A 21,188-nucleotide genomic window follows, 5' to 3' on the forward strand; every position below is an offset into this window, starting at 1 on the left:
TGGGAGGCCAAGGCAGGTGGATCACTTGAGGCCAGGAGTTCGAGACCAGCCTGGCCAACATGGTGAAACTCCATCTCTACTAAAAAATACAAAAATTAGCCGGTGTGGTGGCAGGTGCCTATAGTCCCCACTACTCGGGAGGCTGAGGTGGGAGAATCACTTGAATCTGGAGGTGGAGCTTGCAGTGAGCTGAGATGGCGCCACTGCACTCCAGCCTGGGTGACAGAGCGAGACTCCGTCTCAAAAAAAAAAAAAAAAAACGACATTTCCAAGAGCAAAATATGAAAAACAATTCAAAAGTACCTCAGTGAAAGAAGGAATGGATCCTAGTATCTTTTCACAATGGAGCATCGGACAGCAGTAAAAAGGAAAGAACTGCAGCTATGTGCCTTGCGTGAAGAAATTCCAATATGCGGAGTGAAAAAGGTAAGTCACAGAAGCATATGTACTACACAGTAAGAAACGACTTATATGAAGTTTAAGAATCAGTAAAACTCAAGACTGTTGTGTTTACAAATAATAAATGGATATTATGGCAAAATCATAAGAAGGGCAAAGGATTCATGACTCCAACTTGACTCTGGGTGCTCAGGGGGCAAAGGGCTGTGAGAGTCAGAGGCATTTCTGGATACGCTGGGTGTGTATTAATATCAGCTGTGCACATTTGTGCTGGTTATCAGAAAAATGTACATTTTATTTTATATACGGTTAATGTTGAAAGGTAGGAAAAAAACAAAAGGCAAACAGGCAAAAGCCCCCAAATTTTCTGGTTACAGATTCAGACCCTAAATGAGTCTAAATAGCTGGGCTTTGTGAAGTTTTTAGACCTTAAAACGAAGGGAACAAATCTGAAGGGAATAACTGGGTGGGGTCGGATTTGCTTCTGAGGCGCTGATCTGAAAACGTTCGTGATTTGCCCACATCCACATGTCCAAAGCTGGGAAGCTGCTATGAGGGGATATTTCCCACTATGAACAAGATCTCTAAAAAAAACCGAAATTCCTTGGGTTGTGCCAATTCGGATGATTCTAAGAACCCTCCGTATTCCCAGAAGAAAGCTATTGATCTTGCCTGAGTGGCTCTTGCTCCCTCCCTCTTGAGCCTTTTATGTAGCATCTGCCTCCGTCCTGTGTTTTGGTTGTTGATCATTACAACTTACAATGATTGAGAGCTTGCTTGGACTGTTATACAGTTTTTAAGGAAATTCAACTAATGGTCCAAAATAGTTGTGTAAAAAACACACTATCAGGTGCCCAGAAAGGTTTATTCACTCACCAGCTGAAACTCACTCCTCCGGCTGAAAGCCTCCCTGATGCCAGAATCCCTCCAGAGTGCGCTCAGGGCCGGGACGTACAGTTGGAAGGTGGCGGGCTCCACAGGCAGCCCCGCCTTGTTCTCGAAGGCCATCAGGAACATCCCATGCTTCTCATTTTCAGAATACTGCCAGGGAATGCCAAGCTTATCTCGTGCATCAACAAGAACCCTTGAGCCCTAGAAAATAAAAGAATTAAGAGAGGATTTGATTGCGTTCCGAAGACTAAACCACACTAGAAAACCTCAAAATGGGTATCGATTGTCATAACACAGAAAACTCACAAGCTCTCAAATGTGCAGTCAGAGTCTGTCTCTTGGTTTGCTTATTGTGGCGTGAAATGTCTTAACTCCTAGGAATATAACCTCACCAAGAGAGATACACATGGCCGAGGACGGTGGCTCACACTGTGAGCCTACCCTTTGGGAGGCCAAAGAGGGAGGACTGCTTGAACACAGGAGTCTGAGACCAGCCTGGGCAACAGAGCAAGACCCTGCTTCTACAAAAAAATAAAATTAAATTAAAAACAGCTGGGCTTGGTGGTGGCACACCTGTGCCTTGGTGGTGGCACACCAGTCTCAGCTGAGTGGGGAGGAATGCTTGAGCCCAGGAAGTCAAGGCTGCAGTTATCTATGATTATGGCAGTATATTCTAGCCTGGGCAACATAGCAAGACCCTGTTTCAAAAAAAAAAAAAAAAATAGAAAACAGATGTACATAAGCACCACAGAAAGAAGTCTACATTTTGCCATCACTCATTTGCAAAGCTACTGGAAAAGAAACAACTGAGCAGGGAGGAGGTAGCAACAAATTCAGAAAATTTCACTGGAAAATGAAGTGTATCAGTAAAAAGTCAACTTTTTTTTTTTTTTTTTTTTTAGATGGAGTTTCACTCTTTTCACCCAGGCTGGAGTGCAATGGAGTCATCTCGGCTCACTACAACCTCCGCCTCCTGGGTTCAAGCAATTCTCCCGCCTCAGCCTCCCAGGTAGCTGGGATTACAGGTATCTGCCACCACACCTGACTAATTTTTTATTTTTAGCTGAGATTACAGGCACCCGCCACCATGCATGGCTAATTTTTCTATTTTTAGTAGAGACGGGGTTCCACCATGTTGTCCAGGCTGGCCTCAAACTCCTGACCTCAGCTGATTCGCCTGCCTCAGCCTCTCTGCCAAAAAAACGTTTTAACAACTATAGTAGCCCCCATCCCTTACCGTGGCATAGGTTCCAAGACCCTCAGTGGATGTCTGAAACACTGAACAGTACCAAGCCCTACCTGTATTGTTTTTAAAGTTTAATTTATGAATTAGGCACAGTAAGAGATTAATAATAATAGCTAATAATAAAATACAACAATTATAACAATATACTGTCATGAAAGTTAAGTAAATGTGGTCTCTCCTTCTCTCTCTCAAACGTGGTACTACTGTCCGTGACTATTTTCTGTTGGTGGCTGGCTGTGGAAACGAGGGATGACTGTACTGCTACGAGTACTACCAGCGCTACTACTGTCATCGTCACTGAAATCTGGCAGCTCCTCTATTCCAGAAGACACAACTGCTTCTTCCAGCTTAAAATGGGTGGGAAAACATACAAATCCAGGCAGTCAGCAGTCACGAGACAGGAAAAGACTAAAATATGACAAGCCAAGTAGCCCGCCCACCAAAACGGGAGCCAGGGGATCATGTTCTAGATTTAACGTCACCACTGTGATGAGAAACTACTTTTCACTCTTCTGCTTATTTCCTCATTGTTAAAAATAAAGTTAATATTTTTCTGCCCCTTCTTACCTCACCAACAGGGTCAAGGGGATGAAGAAATAACCTAAACTAAAATAGTATTAGGGAATGTAGTCAGCCTTTGGAAAATATTCTGTCTCAGCAAAAACAGCACCCCCTGAGCAGTCAGAAGGTCTATTTCACCATTCTTAGACTAATGCTTCGAAATCAGCAAGGCAGTGTCTATGAGAACTTCCTGTGTTCTTCTGAGGGGCACACTGCATACTCTCTGGTATGGTCCACACTGTAGGATGTACAGAGTGCTCAAGGGCCCTGAGAAGGCAATCAAATGCACATCTGTCCATCTGGAAAAGCCGCCTCATCTCAGAGTAATCTGGGGGACTCAGGCCAGCTGAGAGCAGCATCCCATCCTCCAGGACAGAGAATACCATGGTCAGCTATTCACTACGCACTTAACCTATGTTCTTTTTTCGGAGACAGGGTCTTGCTCAGTCACCCAGGCTGGAGTGCAGTGGCATGAACATGGCTCACTGCAATCTCAACCTCCTGGGTTCAAGCGATCCTCGCCCGCAGCCTCCCGAAGAGCTGGGACCACAGGCATGCCTCATTATGCCCGGCTAATTTTAAAATTTTTGTAGAGTCAGGGTCTCACTATATTGCCCAGGCTGGTCTCAAACTCCTGGGCTCAAGTGATCCTCTGGCCTTAGCCTTCCAAAGCGCTAGGAATGACAGGTGTGAGTCACTGCAGCCGGCCTTTTTTTTTTTTTTTTTCCCTTTTTAAGTAACAGTTTTACTGCGCTATCATCCATGTACCACAGAACTCATCAATTTAAAGTGTACAAGTCAATGATTTTTAGTTGGCACTTATCCTGAAAAGCTTCATTTCTGACATCCAGGGCAGAGTAGATGAATCCATTCTGCCTCCTTCATCTCTCTCCTGCAGCATCAATTTGGTGCTTGTAACTTCTGCTTCTGCCTTGAACCACTGAGTCAGATGTAATGATGACCAAAGAGTAGTTACACCTCTCCTCCAGACTTAGCTCACCAGGACGGTCTGGTTTCTCCTCCAGACCCAGCTCACCAGGACGGTCTGCTTAGAGATGTTCCCCAAACTTCCCCCCGCAGGACCTCGTCTGTCTGCCGTTGGAGACCATGCCTAGTCCTACCGATCCACAAACATTTGTTCAATGTGTTCGTTTGTGGGGGAAACAAACTTTAAGAAACAGTATCTGACCCCCCCAGAAACTCAGAATCTGGCTAGAAAGACAAATATATGGATTAAAAAAAACCACCCATCACGATTTTAAAAAACCTCAGCAAACTAGGAATAGTGAAATTCTTCAGCCTCATAATGGTGAAAGATTGAATGCTTTCCCTCCAACACTAGGAAAAGACAAAGATGCCTACTTCTGCGACTGCTATTCAACACGGTACTGGAAGTTCTAGCCAGTGCAATATGGTAGGAAAATGAAATAAAAGATCATACAGCTCAGGAAAAGCAGCGGGGAAAAAAAAGAGAGAACAGATTAGACAGAAAAAAAAAAAAAAGAAAACACACAACTAAACCTATTTGCAGATAAAAAGATGATTTATATAGAAAATCCCAAATTAATTTACCAAAAAAACTCCTAAACAAATGAATCCGGAACAGTGGCAGGATATAACAACACACAAAATTCAACTGTCTTTCTATATACTAGCAATGGACACGTGGGAAGTGAAATGAAAAATGCACTACTACCAATCACTGAAATAATGAAATAGGTATAAATCTAACAAAATATGTGTAGGACTTACGTGCTGAAAACCGCAAAATGTTGATGAAAGAAATTTTTAAAATCTAATAGAGAGATATACCACAGTCACGAATTGAAAGATTCAACACAGTATCAATATCCTTAAATTGATAAACAGGTTTAGCACAATTTCCATAAAATCCCAGCAGGATATTTTGTAGATATAAATACGATTATTTGAAAATTTGTATGAAAAAGCACTAAATTAGCTAGAGCAACTCTGAAAAAGAAAAGTGGGAACAGTCTCTCTGATTTTAAGACTTATTATATGGCTATGATAATCAAGACTGTGTGGTATTGGTGAGGTGACAGACACACAGATCAATGGAACATAACAGAGAACCCAGGGATAGTCCCTGATACCGCTAGCTGATTTTTATAAAGGTGCAAAAGCAATTAACAAGAGGAAGCCTGGTCTTTTCAACAAATGCTGTTGGAGGAATTGGACTTCCATAGGCAAAGAAAATCGGAGGGAGGGGAAAGCACCTTGACCTAAACCTCACAGCTTATACAAAATCAAATCAAAATGTAAAACTATGTATCACATAGGAGAATATCTTCAGGATGTAGGGTGTGGTCAGAGTTCTTAGATGTGACTCCAAATACATGATTCATATGAGAAAAATTATCAATAAATTGAACTTTATGAAAACTAAAATATTTTGCTTTGCCAAAGACCCTCTTAAGAGGCTGAAAAGAAGCTGTGAACTGGGGGAAAATGTTTGCCAATCACACATCAAACATATCTGACAAAGGACTCATTTAGAATATACAAGGACATTCAAAACTCAACAGTTAGGCCGGGCACGGTGGCTCACGCCTGTAATCCCAACACTCTGTGAGGCTGAGGGGAGAGGATCACTTGGGGCCAGAAGTTCGAGACCAGCCTGGGCAACATAGACCTCGTCTCTAAAAGAATATCAAACAAATTAGGCAGGCATGGTGGCGCACTCAGATAGTTCCAGCTACTCAGGAGGCTGAGGCATGAAGATCGCTTGAGCCCAAGAGTTTGAGGTTACAGTGAGCTATGATAGTGCCACTGCACTCTAGCCTGGGTGACAGAGCAAGACGCTGAGATACATACACACATACTCAACAGTTTAAAAAGCAAACAATCCAGTTAGAAAATGGGCAAAATTCAGCAGGTCACAGAATGAAACGAAGAGGAAAAAAAATTTTTTTTTAAAGAAAATGAGCAAAAGACATGATGAGATATTTCACTGGAGAACATATGCAGACAGCAAATACGCAAGTGAGAAGATGTTCAACATCACCAGACGTCAGGAAAAAGCAGATGGAGACCTCAGTAAGACACCGCTATACACCTGTTAGAACAGCTAAAAAACAAACCAAAAAACCAGCGGCACCACCAAGTGGAGGTGAGGATGCAGAGACGCTGGACCTCTCCTACTACTCTGCTGGGGGAATGTCAAATGGTACAAACTAGAAAACAGTTGGGTGGATTTGTAACTACTAAAAATGCAACTCCCATACAGCCTAGCAGCTGTACTTGGGTATTTATCTCAGAAATAGGAAAGCTGAGTCCACACAAAACCCTGTAATGTTCACAGCAGCTTTGTTCATCATAGCCCCACACTGGAAACAAGCTGTGGCACGCCATACCATGGACTATTACCCAGCAATCAACAGGAATTCACTACGGGAATGCGACGACTTGGATGGAGCTCTAGGACATTGTGTTAAACGAAAAGTCAATCTCAAAAGATCACGCACTATGCGGTTCTGTTTACATAACATTCTTGAAGTGACAAAATTACAGAGATGGACAAGAGATTCATGGTTGCCAGGGGTTAGTAAAGGGAAAGATGGGGGGAGAAGTGACTAGAAAGGAGAAGCACGAGGGGATCTTTGTGGTCTGGACTGTGGTGGTGGTTACAGAAACCTACACAGGTGAGGAAAGGGTACAGAACCACACACACACTGTCCCAAAGCCCATTTCCCGACTTCAACAGCATACTGAAATCACGTGTGTCATAACCATTGGGAAAAACTGCATGCCTCTCTGTACTGTCTTTGAAACCTCCTGTGAACCTATATTTACTTCAAAATAAAAAGTTTTAAAAAGTTAACTAGCAACCACGGCAACGTAAGTTCCAACTATGTGATGTGGGGAGGAAACGTTAGCAGAGGCCAAAGGAAAAGAGATAGTAGGACAAGGTGAGGCTTGCTCAAATCCTAACTGGAGAAGGGTCTCAAACTGAGCTTTCAGAAGTGTGGGTTCATCTGAACGAGCAGCGGTGGTGGACTGGAATCCAAATGTGACTTGAATAAACTCTCCACTTCCCTTCCTCCCAGCTCCCCCACTGTGATTCCTCCTCTGGGTCCTCATCTCCCCACTTCCTTTGACTACACCACACCGAACTCCTGCCTTCCCAAAAGGACAAAACCAAAAAGGCTCAAGTACACAAGGAAACAAAGGCAATTCCTCTTTCCCCCACTATGCACAACAAAAACTATCTTGGCACAGAGAAGGTAGCACACAGATTTCTCTGGCGAGGTCTCGGGCAAAGGGTCTCAGTGCCTTTGTACAAATCATAAAAACGCTCTCCATCGTCCAGGCAGATGCAGCCGAGCCTGGCAACGGCGGCTTGGATGGGGTTTCAGCCTCCACTGCCCTCCCAATCGAGTTACCAACCCTCCCGCTATCCGGCAAGGCCCTGCTCAGCCAACTTAAATACAGAAATTGGGTCTGACCCACCAGGTATCTATTCAGGTGCTATTTTTACAAATGAAAAGTTTAACTTCACAAGGAGTACAAGCTCACTCAAAAGTTCAATCGATAACCCCTAGGAAGTCGCATTTTTTTATGTCAAAGACGAAGTCAGGGGGCAAAGCCGGACTTGGAAGGCCAAAGGTCACTTATGAAAACTGCAGCACTGCATAAACCAGGCCTTCCCCAACTATCGGGGTGAACATAGGCTTGGCTTAAAAACACACACAGGCAAAACCGGCCCATACAACAGCAGTCTATTCCCACCACACAATCCGCCCAAGCAGGCTGGAGCCGGTCCAAATGAACTGCACCAACAACGAGAAAAGACTCCTTCTTTCTCTTTTTCAAAACCCAAGAAAGGTGGCTAAACGACGGATGAGCTTTGAATTACAACAGTTAACTACAGTCCATTTTCTATACCTTTTCCCCTTCCTTTGAAGGAAAAAAGGCATTAAAAAACAGATGTCTCTCTTTTGCCCCTTTACGTTTATTCTAGTCAAAAGCTCTCTGACAACTTTGTCCTGAAAATCCAAATCTGAGTTCCAGGAAAGCTTTCTACCTGGGGATATCTGGCTAAATTCTGAGTCCCTTTTTTTTTTCCTTTTTAGAGAGAGATGTAAGCTCCTTCTGGAGTTTAAAGCCTGTAGCAATAATATATTTACCGTACTTTTGCAGAATGGATAGTTACACATTTCACCATCATTATATAGAGTTACTAAAGTCTTAAAAGTAAACTACTAGTATAGGAGGCATATTATAATAATAAACCTCTTACTCCTAATCCTTTCCCCATAAAAGACCAATTTTCTAAAACACGAAAGCCAAGAAAATCCTAAAACTCACATACACTTAAAAAAAGCAAGAAAGACAACTCACTCAAGTCTCTTTAATGGCTAAGAGAAAAATCCTTTTTTCAGTAATGGTGTTACTGAAGTATTAATTGTTTGAATAACCATATATTTTATTTGGTTACCCAAATATAAACAGTTAAAGTCTCAAACGGTTGATGACTTCATCTCAATACAATGTTACACTTCAAACTGTTCAGAGAGCATATTTTTAAGACAACTTATAAATCCAGCAACTTAAACTTCTAGTCAAAGAATAGATTCCCTCTCTGCTGGGGATGGAGATTTTTTTAGGGGGTGGGGTGGGGTTCAATTCTGCTGGATGAAGACCAAAAATTGCAAATCCTGTTATCTCATTTCAAAATAGATTATGTTAGTTTAGCCCCTCATCAAACCAAATCTTTTAAGATTAGTCATTCCTTAGTAAAATCTTCCCACAATAAATACCAAAGCTACGAGAGACATAAAATGCTGTAAGATAATATGAGCCTTTTTCTACAAGATGAAACCGTTCCATTAAGACAAATTGAAGATTTTGGATGTTCACTCGGGCAACAGCATGTGGACTTGGAAAGCTCTGCTTTTTAAAAACCCACTCGGCTGAGTTGTTTGCTTTTGGCCACCATCCAAATAAAAGAAACGCTGCCAGAAGTGTAAACAGGATGCATTTCTTTACATTGATGAATCCAGCGAGCAAAGACAGCGCCTCTTAGTTCCTCTCGAAAACTGAAGTGCAGGATACCTTTTAATGTAAAGCTCAGCGAGAAACTGATGAAGGGAGGCAGTAAACTGTCAAACCAGCCATCAGAGCCTCTGCCGTTTCACGCGCAGCCCTGGCCCCCCTAACTCCGCAGGTTTGCCTTCTGGAACAAATGCACTGTTGTACTGGATCAGGTGTATCATTTCTCTAAGAAAGCCCTCTCTTGGCTCTGCCAGTGACTATACCGAAGGCTCAACTCACGCAAAGAAAAGTGGTGGGTAATGAATGGAGAAAAGCCCAAAAGGCAGTAAACTTGGCTCCTGCTCTGGGAGAACTTTCAAAACAAGCACAGCAGCACGACAGCCGAGCGGATAAGCGAGAGCCTCAGATGCAGAGTACAGAGGCCAGCCCCATAACCGGAAGGACAGGACCGTTGGAGGACAGCCCGAACCGCCACCGCTGGTGAGGCCGTGCTCACAGACAGGTTGCGGAAAGCTAAGAAATCTGTGTAAGAAACGGGACAGTCGAAGGCATTGGAAAAGGAGAATGGCAAAGTCCAAGGCTGCCTGCAGGTTCCGTGGTGGGTGGGATGGGCGGCAGGGAAAGCGCAGCTAAAGCAGGAGAGGGATCAAGAGCCCCCAAGTGCTCTCACCCCAAGTGCTCTCAACAAAAGATGGAGAGATCCAACACTAGGAATTCAGCAAACCTGCAGAGCAGGGAGGCAGTGAGGGCCCTGCTGTGTAAGCACAATACCCACCAGTTCTCCCAAGTCAGGTCCACAGGAGGGGATGGTTTGGAAGGGGTGACACTTAGGTAGGTTTTCCACAAATTTAGTTCAGCTGGACAGTGGGAAATCCAAGCTAAGCTTTTCAAGAGGAGATGGAACTGCAGAGAAAACTCTGGGTTTAGGAAGGGCACAGGAGAAGCAAACTATCATTAGCTGTTTTCAGCTGCCTTGAAAAGGTTTTCCTGAAAGTCCAAAAAAAAAAAAAAAAAAAACCCCCCACCCCCCAAAAAAAAGACAACTCCAAACCAATCCAGATTTCCCCAGATCTCCTGAACTGGAAAGTGAAAATCCAGGCTCCGTTTCAAAACTCAAAAGCCAGCAGGCTGGAAACTTCTGGAATCATCTCCCTGGCCCCCGCCGCCAGCCACGGCCACGGGCAGACCAACTTCTTCCTCTCCTGTTCTTCCAGACGTCAGGATAAGCCTCAGAATCTCCCTTCACTAAAAATTTCACTACATGACAAACACCAGTAGAAGGGGAAACAAAATCATCCTGTGAAGTACAGAAAATACCAGCAAAACTTGAGCGCACACACACCAAATATCATTCTAAGGGGAAAAAGCCTGCACACACTATCAACAAGTAACAGCTTCATGTGCCAATTCAGTGTTTTCGAAATTCAAGTCAGGATCTGCATTGTGGAATAATTTACTAGGCATTTTAAAAAGGAAAAGAAAATACTGGTAACTAAATAGACTGCAAATAATAAAGGTAAGTGTGTCACAGAATTTGTTTTAGGTAAAATTGATGTCCATATACACGGAGAGACAGCTACATATAGACGGGTGTGTGTATGCATAAACACATAAATACACATGCACGTACAGACACTGCGTTCCTCTGGACTACGGTCTGAGTGCCACTGGGCCCGACTCTTGTAGATGAGCCTGCTACAAGGCTGGCGTTCCTTGGTCCCACCACTTCAAAGCCAATAGGACTGGGCTGAGTGGCAAAAGTCCAAACAGTAACAAGTTGGGTTTTGTGAAAAACTGATGAGTGCAAAGAAACTGTGTGAGGAGGTGTGAGAAAATGGTGAAATCTTTGTCCTTTGGGGGGCAGTGTCACTGGGTTGGTTTTGATTAAACATATTCTTGGCCCATTCATTGGGGTCATCTTGAATTGCATGGTGAGGTCTGGGAATCACAGAGCTACCACTCAACGTTTTCTACCACTAAGGACATTGAAGAGGGCTGGGCGACATGGCTCACACCTATAATCCTAGCACTTTGGGAGGCCGAGGCAGGAGGATCCCTTGAGCCCAGGAGTTGGAGAACAGCTTGGACAACTTAGGGAGACCCTGTCTCTATTAAAATAAATAAATTAATTTAAAAAGACATTGAAGAGGATACAAAGCTAATGTTCAATTTAGAAAGGCTGCTTTTGATTATCAAACATGATGTGTGCAGTGTGTGGTGGTGGCGGCACCCCCATGCAGTGTTCTTTAGAACCCTCCTCCTGATCCAACCTGATCCAACTGGGGCCTCAGTGCATTGTGGTAAATAAAGGCCCAGAGACTTTCCACAAAGCCTTTAAATACTGACCAAGGTGCCAAATAAATGAGCAGATGCAGACATGCATAAAATTCATGCCAGTCTATCAACCAAAAGGCTGCTTCACAGAGGTCATAACAATCTGCATCGTGCATGGGACTAGTGCCTGCCATGTGAACGACACTGTGTTAAGTACTCACTGTCCATTAGCTCATTTAGTCTTTATAACTAACTCTGCAAGGGATAGTATTATGCCCATTTTACAAACGAGGAAATGGAAGCTCAAAATCACACAGCTATCAAGCCTGACCGACTGAGTTTAAACTACAGATTTTCTTTTTTTTTTTTTTTTTTTGGTAGAGACAGGGTCACACTGTGTCCTCCAGGCTGGAGTGCAGTGGTGCAATCAAAGCTCTCTGCAGCCTTGACCGCGTGGGCTCATGCTAGAGATTTTTCAGCGCTGTTCTATACTGCTATGGGAGTGTCTGGAGAGATAAGGGAGCAGAGAAACGGGCAGGAGGCAGATGTCTGGGCTGCTGCCTGCTCTCACGCAGCTTACAGCAGGCATGGAGACTAGAGCCAGAGCCGAGTTGACCTCTGAGGACCCAATACTTCTGATGTTCTCTGGAACAGTTTTTAAAAATAGTAATTAAAATCTGGAAGTATGGGATATGCTGTTAAGCCTGGCTATGTTAGGAGACATTTTGTGAATTCAGACACTACTTGAGTCTAATCTCTCCAGACACTGAAAACACTTGCTCATCTACACTATCTCAGCAGCCCAGCAAGAGACCATCTAACGGTGGCTCTGTCCCAGCCACGAGGGCCACTGAGCAGTGGACGTGCGGCCGGCTGAACTGAGAGGTATTATAAATACATACTGGATTGCAAAGACTTAGTACAAAAAGAACATGTAAACTTCTTTTAATTGTTTATACTGATTACATGTGTAATTGTAATATTTTGGATATATTGGACTCAATAAAATATATTTTTCTTTCGTTCTTTCTCCTTAATGTGGCTACTAGAAAATATGAAGTACACGTGTGCCTTACATTTGTGGCTCACATTATATCTGCTATCAGACACCACTGCTGTAGGATAACATTTCTAAAAGAATTTGTCTTGGTCAGGTGTGGTGGCTCACACCTGTAATCCCAGCACTTTGGGAAGCCAAGGTGGGCAGATTACCTGAGGTCAGGAGTTTGAGACCAGCCTGGCCAACATGGTGAAACCCTATCTCTACTAAAAACACAAAAATTAGGTGGGTGTGGGCACAGTGGCAGGTGCCTGTAATCCCAGCTACTCAGGAGGCAGAGGTTGCAGTGAGCTGAGATTGCACCACTGCAGCACTCCAGCCTGGGGGATAGAGCAAGACTCTGTCTCAAAGAAAAAAGAATTTGTCTCTTTCTGATTATAAAAGTGTATTTTTAGTGCAAAAAATAGTGGAAATATAGAAATACATAAAGAAGAAAATTAAATCCTTAAAAATATCACTACCTAGAAATAACTTATTAACATCTAGGAATGTTATCTGTCTTATTCTTTACAGAACATTTTATAACACTGTAAAAATTTTCTAGCAAAGTATCATAAACACTTTCCTACGTCATTCAAGACTTCAAGATCTGTAATGGCTGCAGAGTAGTCCAACAGGTGGGATGTGCTAAGATTAAGGAAACCTCTATGGCTGGACGTGGGAATTCTTTCCAGTGTATGGAAAGAATAAACAACAATGCAAGGAACTCCTTGACACATCCCTATCTTCACATATATGGCTATTTTCTTGTGACAAATTCCTAAATGGTGAATTACAAAACTGCTGGGTCAAAAAAGTATACACATATTTTTGAGACTTTTGATAAAGTTACTAAACTGTTTTCCAGAAAGGTTGTGCCAATTTACACATGTGTGTTTAATAACTTGGAAATTTTCCTTTATTTTCCCCCAAGTTGTTTTTCAGTTGATTTAGTTGCTTCACAAAAATTGTCCTCCAATAATATCTAAGCAGTCATATCCTCAAACCACAGCTCAAAGAGAAATCAGGATAACGAGCAACTGAAAATGAGGAAAATTTAGTGTATGTATACTGACAACCCAAAATTAGAAAAAATGGAATAGACATTTAGCTTCTATACTTCAAATAAGCTTTTATACTGATTTTTATATATTTATTTTCCTCTAAGTCCCATTATAATACAATAGACAAAATAAAGTACCAATTAGTAATAAAAATGCTTAAATTTCACAAGCATGTTTGAATTTCTAGTCTCGTTTCCAATAAGAAAACTAGGCTCAGTCAACACTTCCAATAAAACTTTTCATGAAGGTATAAAGAACAATTTAAAACATTTAGTCTGAGTTCTAGAAGTTTCAAAATCAAGAGAGCCTTGAATTTGATGAGATTTACTATTAATTACTGTCTCCGTAAACGGAAATCTCTTTGAATTAGTGAGCAATAAAATAAGGTGTAAGAGAGAGAGAGAAAAAAAAAAAAACTAGCCAGGATAACACAGCAGCTTGCTCACTGTTTTCATCCCTTGCCTCTAAAACTATCTGGAGGAAAGTTCAAACTTGGGATAAGACCAACTGGAAAAAAGCTGGAAGAAGTTAATTTAAGTAGTAAATTACTACTGCAGAAAATAAACTCAATGGCAACATAAACAGCACCAAAAATGCACTTGGACATGGCAATAAATTAAATATCAGCATCAGGCAGCCTCACTAAACAAGATGCTGCAGCGTTTCAAATTCAGGGGCCAGTCTCAGGCTCACACACAACCAGAAGAGCAGCCACTGAGCTCATGAAACACTCTTTCGTGCAGAAACAGCTCTGTGCCCCGTGGAGGAGCGACGATGAATTATTAGGTGAAAGTACCAAAAGCTCTATGATCATTTTGGGCACTTCCTCCACTTGGGACTCAGGCTACTGCTTAAAGAAGTCCTGCTCTGCAGGCCTCCATCTTCTCTTCTATGGACTGGATGGGTAACCGTTTAGATAGCTAAAAGGAAAACCTTAATTGATGCTTCATTTGCAATTACAGAGTTGGTCTCTGCAATTTTCATTATCTATTTCGGGAATCTGTGAACATGTTTGCCTCTCACACATACCCAACTTCCTCCTGTAAACAGTGACCATCACGAGTAGTGCTACCCGACACCTACCTAGAGCTGTACCTTCAGAGCTTATGGCCTGCACTTGGGTTAAGCCAGAGCTGGCTGGCCTACATGGGCCCTGCGACCATGCTGCCTGGAAAAGTTGCTTCTGTACCCTCTGCAGATCAGCAAGGGTGGGGGCCGAGCTGACTGTGGCCTTGGAGCCTGTCTGTCCCTGTGGGCTGGCCACTGGCTGTAGGAGGAGAGTGCCCAGGTGCTGTGGGTTACCGTGGATCACCTGGCGGGCCTGAATTTGGATAGGATGGAGAGGGACCCGGGCTGCACAGGAGGATCTCACTCCCCACAGGTCAGAGAACAGCAGTGGCCTGCAGCTAGGGGAGATGCACCATCCCGAGCTCTGGCCCAGCCTGTCAGCCAATGCTGTGGTCCTACCTTCCAGAGACAGCTAGAATTTCCCTACTTCCTGCTGCTCCCATGGCTCTCACTTGGGTCCAGCCACCACCATCTCTCATTTGGATTATGGCAAGTCTTCTAATTGGTTGTTTTGTGTCCCTACTTGTCCCCTTCAGTTTACTGTCAAAACCAGTGGCCGGTCAGCCTGCTAAGCCTAGGTTAGCTCTTGTCACCCACTTTGTTCAAAACCCTACAAGGCTCCCATCTCATTCACAGCAAAAACCCAGGTCCTCACAGAGGCACATCCGCACTTCTGCCTCGGGCCTTTGCACCTTCTGGTTCCTGACAACTGAAACCCTTTAGCCCGGATAGCCGCACGGCTCATTTCCTCAACGCTCAGTGAGGACTGGGGCAGGGGAGCTTCTCAGGGTGGCCTGCCCTTGGCCATCTTATCCAAAACTGTACCCCAGGCCCATCCTTCCCACACTCCATGTTTGCTTTACTTCCTTGACCACTTCCGGCTGGCTATCTGCCTTCAGAGTCCACTCAGCATTTCCTGTAAGAGTCTCTCCCTGCCGAGCACACACCCTACGAGGACAGGGCTCTGCTCTGTTCACACCCGTGTCCCCAGGGCTGGCACAGAGCAGAGGCTCTACCTGTTGGCAGGATGAACAAAGGGACCCCAGGCTCCTCATCCGCAAAGTAAGGGCAGCAGTCCTACCTCATACCTGCGGTGAGGAACACTGAAGTAGCAGGCGTTTTATATTAGATATTAATTCGACCTGCCTTGTACCAAAGTTGATCAAAAATACACAAACCCGTCGGGAGATCGAGACCATCCTGGCTAACACGGTGAAACCCTGTCTCTACTAAAAAATACAAAAAACTAGCCGGGCGAGGTGGCGGGCGCCTGTAGTCCCAGCTACTGGGGAGGCTGAGGCAGGAGAATGGCGGGAACCCGGGAGGCGGAGCTTGCAGTGAGCTAAGATCCGGCCACTGCACTCCAGCCTGGGCGGCAGAGCGAGACTCCGTCTCAAAAAAAAAAAAAAAATACACAAACTGAACATCATTAGCATTTCAATGTATTTTTCATTCAAAATTCCACCCTATGATAACTCATTATTGATGTTAAGACATAAATATTGGCCTATATTTTATTTGAAAAGTTAGTTGTACAATGGGTCTGAAAATTCCACTTAAAACTACCTCATTTTTGTATGTCAAAGACAAAATTAAAAGGCCGGCTACTCTGGGTACACCACCTTTGGGGTAGCCCTGCTCCCCAAGGAGCAGTAAAATAAAAATGAAAAAGCCTATTGACAGGAAAAGATCAACCAAAAAGACAGCAGCTTAATTTACTGTGCTGGGTAAATTAAAACTGCAAGTGACGGACAGAGTTTAATAGAAGCAGCAATTTTCACACATCTGTAAATATGTAAATATTTATGTAAATATTAGTAATAAATTCATAGTAAGATTATGTAAGTATTGTTGCAATAAATTCTATGTAAATATTACTTAGTAATAAATTCATAGTAAAAATTTCTATGCTTAATACAATACAGATACTCCTTTAAAAGCATTCTGAATTTGGAACAGTCTTCTAGAATCATACCTTCTCCCAGTCAACAGTTACTATCATTACAATCACCTTCTTTGAGGGAAATGGTTTGACATGAGAAAGGGGTCAACCCCAGGAGGGGAGAGGATCGCTTATGAAGTACGCAGTTGAATGTTGCAGGGTTTGCTGCGTGCGTTAGCCTGGGCTGCTATAACAAAACCTCATAGGCGGGCGGCTTGAACAGCAGAGATTTCTTTCTCACAGTTCTGGAAGCTGGGGGTCTAAGACGGAGACCCTGGCAGATCTGGTGTCTGGTGAGGGCCCACTTTCTGGCGCCTAGATGGTGATTTCTCACTGTGTCCTCAGATGGTGGAAGGCGTATACAAGCTCACTAAGGTGCCTTTCACAAGGACACTAATCACATTCATGAGGGCCCTGCCCCAGTGACCTCATCACTCCCCAAAGGCCCTGCCCCCCAACACGAGCACTTTGGGGGTTAGGATTTCAGCGTAGGAATTTTGGGATGGACACATTCAGACCACAGCACCGCAAATGAGTAAAGTAACAACAGTATTAATAACACTGCTAACAAAAACCATGCTACAGCCTTTAGAAAGAACTTACTCCTGGGGTTTTGTTAATAATATTTTTTTTAAGTTGGATTCCAAATGACGGACCCCATGGTCACTGGCAAGATAATGAGAAAAGGCCAGGCGCAGTGGCTCACGTCTGTAATCCCAGCACTTTGGGAGGCTGAGGCAGGCATATCACCTGAGGTCGAGACCAGCCTGGCCAACATGGTGAAGCCCTATCTCTGCTAAAAACACAAAAATTAGGTGGATATGGGCATGGTGGCGGGTTGCCTGTAATCCCAGCTACTTGGGAGGCTGAGGCAAGAGAATCATTTGAACCCAGGAGGCGGAGGTTGCTGTGAGCCATGATTATGCCATTGCATTCCAGCCTGGGTGACAAGAGTGAAACTCTGTCTTAAAAAAAAAAAAGAAAAAAAGAAAAAAGATAATGAGAAAAGATGTGGAAGGAGGCCCTGGAGTGTTCTCATTCAACAGGGACACCCAGGCCTGCGGCTCAGCCTTTGGAGATGGCAAGTCCCAGGAATCAGAAGAAACAGATGCTTCCTGAGTCGAGTGAGGGGATTTCATCTCCCAACAGCAAAAAGGAGCTCAGAATTGGAAAGACAATACAGACTACAAGAAACCCTGGCCCAGAGCCCCCGGGCTGGGCACAGGTGGGCTCCAGGGGAACAACTGCAGGTTCAGGGAGGACGGCTCAGCCTAACCTGGGTGGGGCTGACTTCTCCGCACGACATCTTCACCTGGCCCTCTGTGCACAACCAGAGCTCCCCGCTCCACCGGTGCCCAGAGCACAGCGACTATGCTGCAAGCGGGGTGACCTGGCTGATGTCACCGCGGCTCACATGGAAGACAAAGGAGCAACAAAGCTGCCAGAACTCTAGTTTCTCAGCCTTGGCAGAGAAAGCCCAGGACAACCAGAGTGCTCACAGGTTCCCGAGGTATAGGAGAATAAGTGTGCTGCTGCTTCTTACTCAGATAACTTTATGTCATGACCAGTGAAGTCACCTTTATCAAATTTTCGCCAACTACATAGACTTCTTAAAAACCCATTTGAGAAGATACCTCAAAGTGAAATCCATTTACCTGAAAGCACACAGCACAGATTTGATAAGGTTGTAAAGAAGTAAAGAAGGATTGCAGAACCAGAAGTGCTTCCACTGAGAGACTCTGGTTAAACCCGAGCCGCCGATGCTGCCCGAGGGCCGCTGCCCAGTTTGACCCGCAGCTGTGCTGGCCTCTGCTGTCGCCACGTCTTCCCTGTGGCACGGACACTGCTGAAACTGGTGCTCCCTTCAGAGGAGTTCTGCTGACAGCTGAAAAGACAGTCCGGCAGGCCACGCAGGACACCAGTGTCTACTTCTCAAAAAGCCCCTCCCTTAAGAACCAAGAGAAAAGGCCCATGTCCCGTCCATCTTATAAAACGAAAGGAAATCTGTTTGTTTCACGCACAGAGCAGCACTTATTTGTCCCCCTAGAGAGACAGCGCCACAACTTTCCCAGGGGCAGTGGGGAGGGGCTGTAAGTACTCAAGAGAACCCGCATTTTAGGCGACTCCTCTCCAAAAACCTTAAAACCGGTAAGTCCCTGCGTTACTAATTCCATGAAAAAAAAAACTAATCTGTTTCAAGAAATTCCTCCCTTAAGGACTCACATTTGCTTTTCTTCAGAATTATGGTAAATAACTCAATGTTTTTCTTGGCTTGCTTTTTCTTCTAAAGCTGCTAAGACACGGGCAGAGTCCCTAGGTCTTGGTGCTTTGCTAAAATCAGGGGCTTTGTAGGCTGGGTGCGGTGGCTCAAAACCGTAATCCTGGCACCTTGGGAGGCTGAGGCGGGCGGACCACCTGAGGTCAGGAGTTCGAGACCAGCCTGACCAACATGATGAAACCCCGTCTCTACTAAAAATACAAAATTAGCTGGATGTGGTACCGTGCGCCTGTAATCCCAGCTACTCAGGAGGCTGAGGTGGGAGAAACACTTAAACCCAGGAGGCAGAGGTTGCAGTGAGCCAAGATAGTGCCACTGCATTCCAGCCTGGGCAACAAGAGTGAAACTCCATCTCAAAAATAAATAAACAAAAATAAACAAAAATAAAATAAAAAAAATAAAAATAAAATATCAGGGGCTTTGTGCTCCTGTCAGTCACAGCCACTTTCTACAATGGTGCTTCACCAGGGCCACATGAAGGCATAGACATTTATCAAACTCAGCATCCGTCTAGATGCCTAGGAAACCCTACCTCTAATAAGTTGGTAAACAAAGCACAGTTATTTGGCCCTTTTTTTGTTGGGTTTAGGGATAAATACATACATAAAATCAAAAGAATCCAGCGACCTTTACTTTCTAAACTTTTTTTAAAAATTTTATGTTTAGAGACAGAGTCTCGCTCTGTCACCCAGACTGGAGTGCTGTGGTGTGATCATGGCTCACTGCAGCCTCAAACTCCCAGGCTCAGTCTCCTGCGCAGCTGGGAGCTACCAGCATTCACCACCGTACCCAGATAATTTTATTTGTCGACACAGGATCTTGCTATGCTGCCCAGGCTGGTCTTGAACTCCTGGCCTCAAGCGATCCTCCTGCCTGGTCTCCCAAAGTATCCAGCAACCTTTAAAAGGTACTTGCTTCTCCTTCTATAACAAGAGGTTACAGTTTATATTTTCAAGTTCTAAGATGAAACAAAGTTTCAAACTGCAAATATTTATGAGCTTTGAGGAAACCGGCTGTCTCCAGAGTCCCATTTTCATTTAAATTATTTTTAAAAATAGATGAATCTATAACCATAGTACGAATTTCACTGGGTATTAAGGGCATCCAGGGGAGAGTCTCCTCCTACCTATCCTTCCCCAGAGGGGACAGAAGCTCCCAGTCAGTGGAGCTTGCATAGGGGACATCACTGAGTGATGCCAGCACAGTGCTCCTTGCAGGAAGCCACAGTATCTACTATACCTCCAGAGGGAGAGGATGGGGACAAAGTGACAGTCAGAGCTCTCAGGTGGGAAAGAAACAAACATGCTGGATGGTGAGCAGACCAATCTGTGAAGGAAATGAAGATGGAAATGGAGGCAATCGCCCCATGTGAGCGGTCAGAGTGCAGCTGGAGGAGCAGGAAACAGCATGTTCGCTGGGAGACCTGGGAATGTCGGCCACGCCTAAGTCTGCCCATCTGCAAAGACCCCTTGTCCAGAAGGTGTGGACAAGAGATTGTGATGTTAATTCCACTTAACTGGGCCACAGGGTGCCTGATGCAACACTGCTCCTGGGCATATCTGTGAGGCTGCTCAAGATGGTGTTAGGATTAGGACAGTGGGTTCAGGAAGAGGGACTGCTCTCCCCAAGTGGCTGGGCACCTTCCAATCCCTCAAGGCCCTGAATAGAACAGACGGCAGAGGGAGGAGGAATTCACCCCTCATTTCCTGCCTCACCGCTGGAGCTGGGACATCTCATCCTCTCTTGCCCGGGGACTGGATGCCCACTGTCGGCTGCCCTGGTTCTCAGGCCTCCGGACCTGAGCTGAGTTTGAGTCCCGCCTCGGGCTTCCCTGGTCTCTGGCTTGCCTCACGGATCGTAGGACTTCTCAGCCTCCAGAATCGCTTGAGTGAAATTCCCCATTGTAAATCTCCTTTTATACATCTATGGATCCTGTTGGCTGTGCTTCTTTGGAGAATCTTGACTGAGATCAGGGAGATCGGTGGCCAAGGAGCTGAACTGAGTAAGACTCACCCTGGACCCAGGGTGTGCAATGAGTATGTACTCAAAACGGCAGCGCTTTCAGTTTTCATCTGGTATGCTTCCTGAACCCTGCAAGTCAACATTTAACAATTCCTATAACCTGAATTAAAGACAATTAACGACGTCGGAATAAAGCCCTTCTCAAGCTTCTCCAAGCTCACAAATAAAATCAGACACAAACCAAGACTCTGAGGACATTTCTTTTGCATCCATCAAGTCTTTACTCGGAAGGCCTTCTCAGTGCGGCCTTACTGGACCATACTATTTAAAGCCGCAACCCCCACCCAAAAATTCCTTTTTTCTTTTTCCTGCTTGATTTGTTTTTTCGTGGCATAGAATCTCAGACCTGAAAGGAGCTCTAAAAGGCTGGGCCAGTCACCCTCCAGATG

At 44.5% G+C, this 21,188-nt stretch overlaps 1 protein-coding gene across 2 annotated transcripts in view; it reads right to left on the minus strand.

The window, feature by feature from the left end:
* The window catches only part of GNA12 (G protein subunit alpha 12), a 113,619-nt gene that overhangs the window by 62,871 nt on the left and 29,560 nt on the right, over positions 1-21,188 (minus strand). Inside the window, exons 1-2 of one of the 2 annotated variants that reach the window (XM_028845523.2) lie at positions 18,155-18,666; positions 1,276-1,491 (exon numbers count right to left, since the gene is read on the minus strand). In XM_028845523.2, the coding sequence (XP_028701356.1) occupies positions 1,276-1,416 (141 nt within the window). In that variant the 5' untranslated portion in view covers positions 1,417-1,491; positions 18,155-18,666. Of the gene's footprint in view, positions 1-1,275; positions 1,492-18,154; positions 18,667-21,188 lie in introns of those variants that run through there. The other variant, XM_015133200.3, reaches the window with a different exon arrangement.

Source organism: Macaca mulatta, chromosome 3 (assembly GCF_049350105.2).
Source record: "Macaca mulatta isolate MMU2019108-1 chromosome 3, T2T-MMU8v2.0, whole genome shotgun sequence".
NCBI classification, from domain to species: domain Eukaryota; kingdom Metazoa; phylum Chordata; class Mammalia; order Primates; family Cercopithecidae; genus Macaca; species Macaca mulatta.